The sequence below is a fragment of the Microcaecilia unicolor genome, chromosome 3, assembly GCF_901765095.1.
Source record: "Microcaecilia unicolor chromosome 3, aMicUni1.1, whole genome shotgun sequence".
In the NCBI taxonomy this organism is placed as follows: domain Eukaryota; kingdom Metazoa; phylum Chordata; class Amphibia; order Gymnophiona; family Siphonopidae; genus Microcaecilia; species Microcaecilia unicolor.
In genome coordinates, this window is record NC_044033.1 from 32982932 (window position 1) to 32997847 (window position 14916).

Below are 14916 nucleotides of genomic sequence, written 5' to 3' on the forward strand. Positions count from 1 at the left end.
ATAGCTCAGGAAAACCTGGAACCTGGTCTTGCAGTCGTGAGGGAGTAAGTCAACTCCACAGAACTCGGGGAGACCCCCTCAGATAGCGAAGTATCTAGACTCGGAGTAGACACTGCAACTTGCTCAGAATGTGCAACAACATCCTTATCCAAACAGGAGCAGTACATTGTTTTCACTTTTCCCTCATGCTTTCCAGTAGTACAAAAATATAGAGCACATTAGTGTCAGTAAATAAGGTCAAAGTCCTCAGTAAGTTCAAACCTTCAACCTTAAACACCCCAAATCTTACCCTTACTATCTCTGAGAGCCTAAAAATCGCAATCTAAACACTCGAAAGCCAAATAAACTCCACTACAAAGAAAATGTTCTTTTCATTGTGGAAACTTAAACGGATTAAACCTTTCTTCTCGAGAAAAGTATTTCGTAATCTAGTACAATTGTTTTATGCCACTTAGACTATTGCAACGGAATACAGACCGCCCAAAACACAGCAGCCAGATTAATCCATGGAAAATCCAAATTCGATAGTGCTAAACCCCTTTGAGAGAAACTGCATTGACTTCCAATTAAGGAACGTATCACCTTCAAAATCTGCAGCCTAGTCCACAAAATTCTTTACGGAGAAGCCCATGGATACATGACAAACCTAATTAATCTACCTTCCAGGAACATATCCAAATCATCCCGTTCATACTTAAACTTCCATTATCCTAACTGCAACGATCTCCAGTATAAATCCACTTATGCATCCACCTTCTCCTTTATAAGTACACAACAATGGAATGCACTGCCAAAAGCTGTGAAAACAATCCACAATCATCTTAATTTCAGGAAATCATTCAAGACAAGCTTATTCGGAAAGGCCTACCCCAGGGATCCAACATAAGTCCTTATATTCTGCAACACAGCAAATTAATGGACCTTATTGGCCACTTTTACCCTTTCACCTTTTGCCCTTATACCCTGTTTTTTTTGATCCCCCTGTCCTTTACGGTTTGATGTTAGCCACATTGAGCCTGCAAATTGGTGGGAAAATGTGGGGTACAAATGTGTTAAATACATTTCCAGCTCTATTGGACCTTCAGAGGGGCTCCAAAGGGGCAAGGTGTGCCTGTTTGGACATGCACCTACAGCCATGTGCCACAAGACTTGTTCCTTTTTGTGCTTTACTGGTCTTTAGAGATGACATCGTAGGCAGGTGTTCTTCCATAAATGCTGCCCACCACTCCTTTCAAATCCAGGTTTAAAAAAAAATAATTTACAAAGAGGCCTTGCTGTTGTCCATGGAAAACATGTAGATATTCTTTTGGCATTCTTTTGTCAAGAATTCATCTCGCATCCTTGCCCTTTCCTGAACTCTGCTTCTACTTCAGGCAGTTCTTGGTCCAGGTATGATTGTAATAGCCACTGAATGATCTTGAGTAGAATCTTTCTGGCATGTGGGATAAGAGCAATTGTGTAACTAACTTCTACAATCCTTCTGTCTGATCAGTATTATTGCTAAGAACACAGATCTAGTTCCTCAACCATAATGGTGTCTTCCAGATTTTCTTGCAGAAACTTGTAAGTCTATTTTAATTTTTTTCCAGTCATTTGACATACTGCAAAATTGATCCCAAACAGGAGACTAAGTGGTTCACAATGGCAAAACAAAGCCAAGCGACTATACTGGTGGAGGGGGATAGGTTGGAAAAGCAAAATAAAGATGCTAGGAGAATGTAGAGGGAAAAGAGGATGAGAAGTGGAAGGTTTTGAGCAAAGGCTTGAATGAATGAAGAGGCATGCTGACTCTCAAAGGGAAGTGAGTTCCACAGCTTGGGACCTAAGTAAATAGCAAGCCATGCCATGAGAGAGTGACAGATGGTGAGCAGAAGGAGTCAGAATACAAAGAAGATTGCCCGAGGATGAATGGAGATGATGATCTGGCAAATAGGGGATTAAGTTTATGTATAAGTAGGGGTGTTAGGGAAATGACCTTTAAAGCCAAGCATGAGTAACTTATCGTGAATAAGAGAAGAGTCCAGAAGCCAATGTTCATGCCTGAGAAGAGGCTTGACATGGTCAAAGCAATGTGCTTGGTGGTTGAGTTTGACGGTGGAAGACTGGATCAGTTGAAGACGTTCTAGAGTGAAAGGGGAGACCTGCTTAAAGGGAATTAAAGTAGTTGAGGTGAATAGTAACCAAGACCAGAATAAGGGAATGGATGAACGAGAAGAGAGAAAAGGACTAACTGAACGAATGCGGTGTACAGCAAAGAAGGAAGATTTAATAATATTTTTGATCTGTGGTTTAAAGATGAGTTTCGAGTCAAAGACAACTCCCGGGATTCTGACAGAATCACGAAAAGGGAGTGGATTATTGCCCAGTATAGGGGCAGAAGGCATAGTGGAATGTGGGCTGCAAAACGCAATAGATTTGCATTTGGACTGGTTGAGAAAGAGGTCATTGTCCTTCAACCAGGCTGAGACACCAGCAAGGCAAGAGTTTAGAGTGGTAGGGGGAGCAGAGGGGGTCAGGGTGCGGTATAGAATTTGAATGTCATCTGCATGATAGAATGGCAGACAACCCTGTTCTTGAATGATAGAAGAGGGGCAAGGAAAATATTAAACAAGGGTAGGGGAAAGAATGGGGTCCTGGGGAACACCAGAAAGAACAGGGAAGGTTCCAGAGCGGGAGTCAGAGTAGATGAGCTGATTGGAGCGATCAGAGAGAGCTAACAAACCAAGTGAAGACAGTACCAGAAATACCAATAGAACGGAGGAGTTTCAGAAGAAGGGAGTGATCAACCAGGTTAAAGGTAGAGGTTAAGTTGAGGGAAGCGATGATGACAGAGTACCGTTGATCCAAAGCCATGCAAATGGTATCATGCAGAGAAAAAAGGAGTTTCAGTTCTGCAGCTAGTATGGAAGTGGGTGGAGGATGTTTGACTGCGCAATGAAAATTTCTAGTTGGAGAAGGGCAAGCTTGTTCAGAATCATGCCAAAGAAATATAGAGTGTAAGAACTACATCTGATTGCTGTATTATTTCAGTGAGCATGCCATCAATGCCTGGTGCTTTGCTCTTCGATAAAGTTTTTTTTCAGTGCTGGTTTGGCTTTTTTTCTTTTTCCCCTTCATCACCAGTAGTTCCTGATTGTAAGGTGTGGGATGAAATGTCTCTTGATCCACTTGGCATTTATGGTATATAATTACTCCGTATATTCTTTCCAGCTTTTCTTGGTCTTTTCAGCATTGTTCAACATGGATCCTTGCAGGTGCAGACAGAGTGGTCTGGGCCACTGGGCACTGAGGATGGTCTGGGCCCCACCTGTAGGACCTTGGTGGTCTCTGTGGGGGGGGGGGGGGGTGTCGGAAGCATGTTCTTTCCTGCCTGCTGCACTGTTGCCGTGTTTTCAAAATTGCATTCGAGACTTCACGTGGTAGTCTAACGGGTCTCGGGAGTCTCGGCTGCCATTTTTAAAATACGGTGATTCGAGGCAGGGGGAATAGCAGCAGCACAACATGCAGGAAAGAACATGTTCCCTCCTGCAGAGGCCACTAGATCACTGTTATGTCTGGGAATGTGAGCCCTTGTGCCCCAACTGAACACGGTGATGATGGAGTGACACCGCACTCGGTCAGGCAGCCAGACAACCCCTAGCTTCACCTGAGAAGCGACCGCTGTTCCCCGGGAGTTGAGCCCCCAGGTGCAGGCGGCTACCAGGACTTCCGGAACCAGTGGGGTTGCACGGCCACTGACCCGACAGGCAGGAAGAGCAGACACCGTCCAGGAGTAAAGGAGTCAGCAGCACAGCGAATAGTCAGAAAAACAGTCCGAGGTCTAGGCAGGCAGCAACACAGCGCGTAGTCAGGCAACAATCCAGGGTTTGGTACACAGGAATCACAGGAACAAAGATAGCCGGCTGTAGAACACAGACGTAGACCATGACCTCTAAGCACTAGACGCTGAACCATGGAAGGACTGGTGGCAGGGCTTTAAATAGTGTAGGAATTAGGCTCAAACATGTGCAGCTGTTCCAAGATGGCTGCCCCCATCAGAGGAGATGCTCTATGCCCAAATATGGGCTTCCTTCCTGAAGCTGCCCAACTTCAAGATGGCTGCCACAACCTGAGACACCCATCTCCAAGATGGCCGCCCTATCCCACATCCAAGATGGCCGCTGCATCCTCGAATGCCCATACCCTGCGCAAGCAGGCTGCACCTCTGGAGGAGTGTAACAATCACCAGCGGTGCGCCTTTAAAGGCTAGGACCAGGGTGGGCAGAACCTGTGGGCTCCCTATTGCCTCTGGATCTTCAGGCACTGCCCGGTTGCCTGAATGGTCAGTCTGCCCCTGGATCCTTGAACTTCTTTTATCATTTTCTCTTTAAGACTTGTAGTTTTTAAGAAAGCTGATCTTGTTTTTCCTCTAGTATCCAAAGAAACAAAAAAAAAAAGAGGAAGTTCCCCTATGACACTGTACTTCTCTGGTGTCTTTCTTGGATTATGACACACGACCTTCATAACTCCCTGCCTGAAGGTCATGTGTCATCTTCTACTTTTCTAGTGTCTTCCTTGTTTTTCCTCTAACATCTTCTGACACCGTTTCCTTGCATGTGGTAGTCCTTCTTTGTCTTGTAGCATATTTGGAAATTTTGACTATATAACTGCCTCCTTTTCTCTCTCTCTCTCTCTCTCTCTCTCTCTCTCTCTCTCTCTCTCTTCTGTTTTAACCTCTTTGTGGTTCTGAGCAATTTTGAGTGTTTCTTTGGTCATCCATTTTCGCTGTTTTTGCTTTTTCACTTTCTTGTACTACAAATTACTTGATGTCTTCCCATAACTCTTCTGATACTGTTAGAATCCAGTGTGACACATTGATTTTACAGGTGGTCTTTAAGTTTTGGTGGTATATTTTTAAAACCATACTTTGCTACATTCATGACTGGCTTGCTCTTTTCAGCTTTAGCTTAAGTTTGCATACTAGTAGCTGGTGATCTGTACCACAGTTAGCTCCAGGTTTTGTTTTTGGTGTTATTGAGCTTTTCATTACTGACTTCCACTAATGTAAATTGATCCACTCAACGTTTGCCTCTGAATTCTAATTCTATGGTAACAAATCAAACCTCTAGGAAACACACAGCTGTTAATAGCTGTGTGTTTCATAGAGGTTTGCGAGAATTATTCACCTGCTTGTCCTCGGAGAAAGTGAAGATACTTACCTGCAGCAGGTATTCTCTGAGGACAGCAAGTGAAATATTCGCACATACCATCCTGCCTCCACGTGTAGTTGTCGTTCTGCTTTATTATTGTATTGATAGTCCTGCAGGAAGACACTCGTGCATGTGTGGTGGGAGTGCGGCGCGTGCTCTTAAAACTTTTTCAAGCTCTGGACTGGGCAACGCAGTACGCGTTACCCACATGTGAGAATATATGGCCTCGGAGAATACCTGCTACAGGTAAGTATCTTCACTTTATCCTGCAGAAAAGAATTCTTTAAGCTAAATATGAAAAATGTTCCTTAAATGTTTCCAAATACTTAGGCACTGAATATACTATATATATGTTTTTAACAGCCAAAGTATATGACAGAAGCTATGCTGATATTAGGAAAGCTGCATTACGTTGAGGGCTCATACAGAGATGCTGTCAGCATGTATGCCCGTGCAGGAGTTGATGACCTCGCTGTTGAAGACGAGCCCTTGTATCAGATGCGCCTTGTGACTGAAGCTTTCGTTATTAAAGGTAAACGTTTTTCTACATGCCAATGCTGCCCTGTGTCAGGAGGAGATGTGTAGCTTACAATGTTTGCTCAGTCATATGTGTACATAAGAAAAAGGTGAAAAAAATGGTTTGTAGCTTCTGTCTGTACGATGATTGGCATTTCACATGGCACTGAATGTCTATGCGTATTGTGGGTTGTGTTTTTGTGTGTCCTTCCTCTCCAGTTTGTAAGTCTGAAATGACAGGTCCTAGGCTTGTGAATGATTTGCAGCAGTGAATTAGGGGAGACAGGTCAGCATTTTTCCTTAAGAAATATATATGGTTTGTGCTTGATGTCTCCTACCCCCTCCCCCCACTCCCCAAATTGTGAAATGGCCAGATCTAGCTCAGCCAAACTTTATGTGGAAGTAGGTCCTTGGGGACATCAGGATTTTTTTCCCCACTTTCCAAAGTTGGTGATTGGAAGAGTGCTAGAATCACGAAAAGGTAGGCTACCCTCTTACCCTCCAACATGTTCTCCTCTGTTGTGGAGCTGAGGAGCTTGGCTTGGCAGGTTCAGGTGCTGCTGCGGCTACAAGTTGAGACCTGGTTTACATGGAGGAGTCCAGTTTCCATTGTAGCCAGTCTAGCACATACGCCATATTATCAGTGTGTGTGTGCTGTAGTTTAAATGTGCATCTATCAAGCGGAGAACTTCGCAGTATATAACCAGTATTAGATCAAGTGTTTGTCCTAGTTGAAGCCTTCAAAAGATCAGTATGCCTGTTTCTTGATTTCACTGTTCCCTACTGCACTAGGTCTGCTTTCATTTTTGTACTTTATCAAATCTCTTGAATTGTATTAAGCAGGGGCGTAGCCAGACAACAGATTTTGGGTGGGCCTAGGCAAGAATTGGGTGGGCACCAAGTGTTCTCCTCCCCCCCCCCCCCCCCCCCAAAAAAAAAATCGCAGCTGGTGGGAAAACGCTTCTTTCCACCTTGGCAACAGGAATGCACTGAAAACTGAGCATGCGCAGGTGTCGTGGAGAGTAGCGTTTTCGTTACCATCAGGGGGAAATCTTCAACTGGCGGAGCTTGGGATTCTCACCAGTTACCACTAAACATGTGCTACTGTTGGGTGGGCCCTGGCCCACCCAAGCCCACCTGTGGCTACGCCACTGGTATTAAGTGCAGCTAGTATTATGGCTGTGCCACCTGGTTCCCCTTATTCTATTCACCCCTGGAGGAACAGTTGGGGCGGTATTATGGGAACCCACGGCAATGCGAGTTAAGGGAAGGTTAGAAGAACTTTTCCTTACCTTGGTTATAGCAGGTACACCGTTACCATTTCTAGTTGATTCAGTAGCTACACGCTGTTTGATAACTTTCCTTCATACTTCAGCTATCCATCAGTGGATAGCTGCCTGGAGGCCCAAGAGGGCAGAGGAGTCACCGTTGTGTCTCTGTGGCAATGGCATGGCCTAGGGTGGGCCCAGGCCCACCCACTTTGGACTTGGACCCACCCAGTAGCAGCACACCTATGATGTGGTTGGAAGGGATCCCCAAGCCCCACCAGCTGAAAACTCCGAACAACTGTCCCTCCTGCATACCTTGTAAATAGCAAATCTTCGCCTGCAGTGAGTAGTGACTGATACTGCTTGCACCGGCCCCACAGCCTTCCCTCTGATGTATTCCTGCCTATGTGGAAACAGGAAGTTGCATCAGAGGGATGGCTGTGGGGCCAACATGAGCAATGTATATTTAGTTGCTGCTCGCTGCCAATGAAAATCTGCTATTTAAAAGGAATGCAGGGGAAGGGAGATGTTTGAGAGACCATGTGGTATGCAGGCAAGAGAGGGAGAGACCAAATCACTTGTGGGACAAGGCAGAGTTCTTCTGCCCACCCGTCGTGGACCCAGGCCCACCCAAAATTGGGTGTCTGGCTATGCCCCTGCTCTGTGGGTTGCATTTTTGTGACCCCAGAGCATAGAGCAATGGCCTCTGTAAGCTCCAGGGATTGCATCCATCTGACCCCTGAGTGTAGAGGAGCAGCCAGTATGGATAAAAAGATAAAGGATTTAAGACCTGAAGAATCTGTTAAATGGAGTTTTGAAGGATGGAGGAGAGAAAGATGAGGTTGGTTGAAAAGAGTTTGTGAAGGAAGGAAGGAAAGAACTTTGGTGATGATAGTGTAGGAGATGGAAATGTGGCTGTGGAGAGAGGGAGCAGGACTGGTCTTAGGCACAGTGGAACCCAGGGCGGAGAGTTGGCAGGGCCTCTGCCTGTGTCATCTCAGCTTTGCCAACGGCGCATCCAGCGCTTGCCCTGCATATCCTCTGCTCTTTGATTGTGCCCCCAACCACCAAAAAAAGAAGACTGAGGAGGAGTGGAGGAAAAAGAAACATGAGTTGAAACATAAAAAATAAAGGCAAATAACATTAATAAGAAGAGAGGACAGGAAGCTGTTAAAAAGCATGAAACCCCCCCCCCCCAGAATACCACAGACAAAACACAGCAGAACTGAAATGCGGAGGGGGGGAGGGGAATCCATTACAGGAAGGACAGAAGCACATTACTACTACTTGACATTTCTAAAGCGCTACTAGGGTTACGCAGCGCTGTACAGTTTAACATAGAAGGGCAGTCCCTTCTGTAGCTTTGTTACTTTAAATTTGTAGCTTTAAAAAAAAATAAATGTATTTACTGCTATACAAAATTATTCTTTTGTAGCAGTGAATGCTGCACCAGAATTTTAATGTAACCCACTGTCTGTGGTTGAATGGTTCTCCGATAATGCCAAATCACATCTTGACATTACAGAAGGCTGTTCTGAGATTTAAACAAATCAATTCCACAAGTGGGTAGACCTCCCCCCCCCCCCCCCCAATGCTGCCTTCTGTATGCTTGTCCCTCGTGTTCATCTCTGATTTTTCACTTTAAGTCATAAGGTCACTGCTTCTCCCTGGTGTTTTGTGAAACATTTTTCCAAACATAAAACTGCACTTAATTGAACTGAAGAAAATGTGATCTCTCTTTCTCAATTGCTTTCAGTTCTTTCCCAAATGTTTCTATAATCTTGCTGCCTGTCTGCTGCTTTCTGCTCTTTTCAGCATGCCTCACCAGCTTGTTAGGGGAATGGGAGCTCTGTGAAGGAACAGATAACCCCTGAACTGGTATGTAAAGAACACCTTTTGTGTGGAACGGTCTGGCTGTATGAAATGATAGTGCATGTGCGTGTCTGTGGTTTTCAACATTGAATATTTATCTTACTCCTTAGCTTTTGTTCTAGCATGTTTTTATAATGCCTCAAAATTGCTTGCAATTATTATTATTATTATTATTTATTGCATTTGTATCCCACATTTTCCCACCTATTCGCGGGCTCAGTGTGGCTTACAATACATTGTGAATGATGGAAATACAATGTGTTACAGTACGATTATGGGTTACATTATAAGGAGTTATGGGAAGACAAAGTCAAGTCAAAACAACATTTAGAGCGTATAAACAGTGGAATGTCACAATGGGGAAAGGATAGGGTGATAGAACAATATCACGAAAACCTTAGGGTATTAATCTGGATTAATCTGAGTTTGAGAAGCTTGTCTTGCTGAAAGACTAAAGATTTTCCTAGCTGCGTTGGCTCTCAATCTCTTGAAACCAATGGATATTTCTGCTCTGCAAGATACTGTTGCATTATACTGACAATTCTTGACTTCCAACAACAGGGCCGTTAAACATGTTGGAGCCCAGGGCAGAAATTTGGGAACAGGCTCCAAAGTTCTCAAGTAGGTTCTAACTCCAGGATTGGGGCCGGTTATCCGATGGGTTTTACGAAGGATTAGAGAGTGCAAGTGAGCTGCAACGAGCAGCTCATTTGCATTCCCTTTCCTTCATGCATAGCCGTTCCCTACCGATTCGCTATGGAACTCGGTACGGAACGGCTCTAACGACGACTTTAGTGCATCTCCCCCCTAGGTGTATTAATGTCTTGCTCACTGCAATATTCAGGGTGGTTTGTTTGTTTTCTAGGGAAGGACCTTGTGTGACCCCCCCCCCCCCCCCCCCCCCGGTTAGCTTGTAAACATACTAGATTCTGTGTTCCAACTTAAGAATACTTTTTACTTTGTAATAAAAAAAGTAGTTTTAAGAGCTGTACTTTATCACTTGAGTATTTTTTTTGGATAAGACGTTCTACTTTTACTTCACTGCTTTTGAAGCCAGTACTTTTACTTTTTACTTACATACTTTTAACCCATCTCTGACCCCTGCCAGGACCCTATGGAGAGGGATGTCCTGGATGGGGATCAATAAACTATGGCTGAGCCAAGGGGAGGTTTCTGCCAGTCCAAACAGTAACCGTGAAGTGGAGGAGTGCTGCAGGTGGAAAGCAGGGGAACCCAGCTTGAGAGTAGGAACAGGGAAGAAATCTGTTTGGAGTCAAAGTCGTAGCCCTGCGAGGTGCTCCTTTGGGGGAAGGTGGACAGATATGGAAGTCTGGTCCAGAAAATACATTGCTTGCACAGTGCTGCAGGCATAGCTGTAGATTGTTTTTACAACAGAAAGGATGGGTTATGAACAGAAGGAGCTATAAATATATACATACTGTAGGAATTACAGAGTTGGACTCAATTTACACCATATCCCTGAGTTTGGTTCTATCTTACTTGCTCAAGATATTTTGTTGGATTGAATTGATTTGTTCTACTTTTGAAAGGATTGTTGCGTCAAAGATGTTTGGATTGCAGAAGCCCTGGACTAGAGTTTTTGTTGCATGAGAGTGAAATTTTATTTGCTGTACTAATAAAGAAAGAGTAAAGGGTTAAAAGCCCTGGCTAACACCCTATCCACCTCATAATCGAAAGTCAAAGACGTCCAAAAAGCGACCCAAATCGGGAGATGGGCGTCTTTCTCCCGTGGGCGCCCAAATCGGTATAATCGAAAGCCGATTTTTGGGCGTCTTCAACTGCACTCCGTCGCGGAAACGGCCAAAGTTGACGGGGGCGTGTCGGAGGCGTGGTGAAGGCGAGACTGGGGCGTGTTTATCGGCCGAGGAGAGATGAGCGTCCTCGGCCGATAATCGAAAAAAGAAGGGCGTTTTTAGCGAGAATTTAGGTCACATTTTTTGGACCCCTTTTTTTCACGAACAAGTCCCAAAACGTTGCCCTAAATGACCAGATGACCACCGGAGGGAATCGGGGATGACCACCCCTGACTCCCCCAGTGGTCACTAACCCCCTCCCACCCAAAAAAAAAACAATTAAAAAAATATTTTTTCCAGCCTGTATGCCAGCCTCAAATGTCATACCCAGCTCCATCACAGCAGTATGCAGGTCCCTGGAGCAGTTGTTAGTGGGTGCAGTGGACTTCAGGCAGGTGGACCCAGGTCCATCCCCCTCAACCTGTTACACTTGTGGTGGTAAATGGGAGCGCTCCAAACCGCCCCCAAAACCCACTGTACCCACATCTAGGTGCCCCCCTTCAGCCATAAGTGCTATGGCAATGGTGTCGAGTTTTGGGGGGGATTTGGGGGGCTCAGCACCCAAGGGAAGGGAGCTATGGACTTCAGAGGTAGTTTGCTTTGTTTTTTTAAATTGTTACAAGTGTCCCCTAGGGTGCCCGGTTGGTGTCCTGGCATGTCAGGGGGACCAGTGCACTACGAAGCCTGGCCCCTCCCACAACCCAATGCCTTGGATTTGGTCGTTTTTGAGCTTGGGCGCCTTTGGTTTCCATTATCGCTGAAAAACGAAACCGCCCAGCTCAAATCCGCACAAATCCGATGCATTTGGCTGGCACAAACCGTATTATCGGAAAAAAGATGGACGCCCATTTTTTTCGAAAATACAGTTTGTCCCACCCCTTCACATACCCGTTCTCGGAGATAGACGCCCATGGAGATGGGCGTTCGCGTTCGATTATGCCCCTCCACGGCTACCAGATTTTTTTAAATGGCCCCGGCCTGCATTCTGCTCAAAGCTAGTCGGTGTCTAAGGATGCTGGTGTGAGAGTGAGACCCAGGATATATATATTTATATATATATTTTTTCTACTTGAGAGATGACTGTTTTATTAAGGTTCTTAAAAACAGGCTAATTAGTAGCTGTTTGTATTATAGTAGATGTTCTATATAGCAGTGGAACATGAAATCTTAAAATAGTGGAATGACGGCCTTTTGCTGTCACAGCTGCAGTTTACTTTTAGTTGGCTCTCAAGACAGCCAGTCCACAGGGAATTCTGCATTTCCTCCACTGCTTCTACTAAACCAAATCAAACTTTCATCCAGGCTGAGCATAGACCCGAGACGCAGTGATCTTTGGATTTCAGCTATTTTGTGGTCATCAACATTCTGAGACCAGAACACAAGCAGTGAGGTTTAATATAAACTCTAACACAAACATCTTAAATAATTTTGGGGGGACATTTGCAAATAGCATCATTGATATATTTTATGAAATATGATCCATTTTACCATAACAGCTAGTTTGTTTTCATGGGTTTCCGTTTTTTTTTTCTGTAATAATAATATTTGTTCTGCTGGAAGTGTTTATGTTGGAGATGGCTGCTGATGAGGCAGGAGCGACTGGGGATTGCTCCTGCTGTCCATTGCACTGTAAGGCAGTGGTGTATTTATACTAGGTGCAAGTATTGTGTACACCCCCCTGTCAGGCCCGTCTACCCCGTCCATACCTTAAAATCATCTCTGCTGCAGTCTTCATTCAGGAAGTGGCACATAGGCTGCCTATGGCCTGCACTGGGACTTCCTCTCTGAACTGTCCCGCCCCTTCTGATGCAACTTCATGTTTTGTGAAGGGTGAACATAGTAACATAGTAGATGACGGCAGAAAAAGACCTGCATGGTCCACCCAGTCTGCCCAACAAGATAAACTCATATGTGCCACTTTTTGTGTATACCTTCCCTTGATTTGTACATGTCTTTTTCAGGGCACAGACCGTATAAGTCTGCCCAGCACTAGTCCTGCCTCCCAACCACCAGCCCTAGCACAGACCGTATAAGTCTGCCCAGCACTAGTCCTGCCTCCCAACCACCGGCTCTGGGACAGACCGTATAATTCTGCCCAGCACTATCCTCGCCTCCCAACCACCAGCCCCGCCTCCCACCACCGGCTCTGCCACCTAATCTCAGCTAAGCTTCTGAGGATCCATTCCCTTGGAACAGGATTCCTTTATGTTTATCCCACGCACGTTTGAATTCCGTTACCCTTTTCCTCTCCACCACCTCCCGCGGGAGAGCATTCCAAGCATCCACCACTCTCTCCGTGAAAAAATACTTCCTGACATTTTTCTTGAAATGATTCAGAGAGGAAGTCTTGGTGCAGGCAGCCTATGAATGCTGCTACCTCTGCCCGGGCAAAGAGCAGATATAATTTTAAGGTACTATGGGGGCTACGCTGCTGCTGTAAGGGGATTCCAAGGTAGGGATCAGGGGGATGGTCTATTTATATTTTGATACCCACTGTGAGGTAGGGGATGGTGGATTGGAAGGAGTAAATCAGCAGGTATGCCCTAAGGGATAATGGAGAGGGGCAGGGGATTTTTTCTCCCCTTAATTGTAGCTAGTTAACCCTTTTGCTTGATGGCTGGCCTGGGATGGGGTTTGCCCAATGTGGCAAAACTTTGCACACGGTTTACTAACTTGTAGTAAGGAATAGTTGAGGTGGTGATATATTTAACCTTTCCTTTCCTGAGAACAGTAGCATTAAAAAAAAAACCAATAGCCTTTTTTGCTGTATTCATTAAGGTCTTTTCTATACTGTTGTCTGTGGGGAAAGATCTCGATGAATTGGCATTTGCTGTGTGGTAGAAACATGTTGGACCTTCTTGCTTTACTCTCTCTTCTGCCCTTCCTCTGTCCAGTCTCACCCTCTAGTCTGTTCTCAGTGTTGCTCGGCAGAGGGGACCCTGAAGTCCAATATTCCACTCCTCATTATTTAATATAATTCTTTGTGACATTTTTTTCACTACTTTGGCGATGAGTATTTTTCACTATGTCTCCTTTGCAGTCTGATACATACCATCCCCTCCCCAAGCAGAGGTAACACTGAGAATTAAATTTGATTTTTTTTTCTATTAATAGTTGAGATCCAGTTATATACAGTGGGCACTTCTGTTTCCAGAATAGGCTCATTTTAAGACTTTAAAATTAGCCCCTTGGAAATACAATTCTCTAAGCTGTTTAGCCAAATAATGTTTTCTCTCAAAACCTGCCCTTTGGCCTGCTAAGAAAACATGCAGTTTTCCTTAGAGAGTCTGTGAAGAGATTTTTCTGTAAGTGTGCTTAGCTAGAAGAGGGGGAAGCATGCATATGTGGTGTTTTCAGAAGCTTGCGGGCTATTTTCTCCTTCTTGGCTACCTGTCCTAAAGAGGTATCGAGCATACAGTGCTTTTAGAATGCATACTTTTAGGTTAATTTTCAAAGAGAAGCACCATTGATAGTTTTTCCTTTTGAAATTTTTGCATAAGTATGTGTATTAAAAGCACCCACATAGTTCGTAGCAATGCATTCTATGTGGAAGATTGTCCGCCTAGAGCAGGAGTGTCCAACCTCGGCCCTCACCAGGTCGGGTTTTCAGGATTTACTACTACTACTACTTAACATTTCTAGAGCGCCACTAGGGTTACGCAGCGCTGTACAATTTAACAAAGAGAGACAGATTTCCACTATGAACATGTGTGAGATCAATTTGCGTATAATGGAGGCAGTGCATGGAAATAGATCTCATACATATTCATTGGGAAAAATGATTTATTGAAGCTTGATATACCTAACTGGTAGATCACAATGGTTTACAAAAAAAATAAAAAAATAATACACAATACAAAAGTACGAAAAGAACTACAAAATTTTGGACAGAAAAGATAACCAGCCATAGATAACCAGTTCGTAGACCTATGATAATGAAAGAAAGATGGAAGAGAGGGGAGAAAGGAGGGTAGTGACCAGAGTGAAACAACAAAAACTGACTCAATCGGAGAGAACGCCAGCGTTTTAGAAGAGGTTTGAAGGTTCCGAAAAATTGTTCGGCACGGATCCTCAGCCTGCTCCTGCAACAACTAAGCTGTTCCTCCACTGCTAGACAAGAGTATGAGCTTGGTTTCAGAATTCTAGATGGTCCTGTTTAAACTTTTCATCATTTGATTGGCTTTGAGCTATATCCTCAGTATGGTGTTCCAAGTCCTTTAGTACCTATAGGGTCTATGGGAGAAATGTCAGCCTTAA

The 14916-nt window shown here is 44.5% G+C and overlaps 1 protein-coding gene across 2 annotated transcripts in view; it reads left to right on the plus strand.

Moving 5' to 3' along the window:
• Positions 1–14916, plus strand: part of TTC7A (tetratricopeptide repeat domain 7A) — a 557697-nt gene that overhangs the window by 154796 nt on the left and 387985 nt on the right. Inside the window, exons 1-2 of one of the 2 annotated variants that reach the window (XM_030195819.1) lie at positions 2943–2947; positions 5553–5721. The exons of the other annotated variant lie outside the window; for it this stretch is intronic. Of the exons in view, the coding sequence (XP_030051679.1) occupies positions 5562–5721 (160 nt within the window). The 5' untranslated portion in view covers positions 2943–2947; positions 5553–5561. Of the gene's footprint in view, positions 1–2942; positions 2948–5552; positions 5722–14916 lie in introns of those variants that run through there. 2 annotated transcript variants of the gene reach the window in all.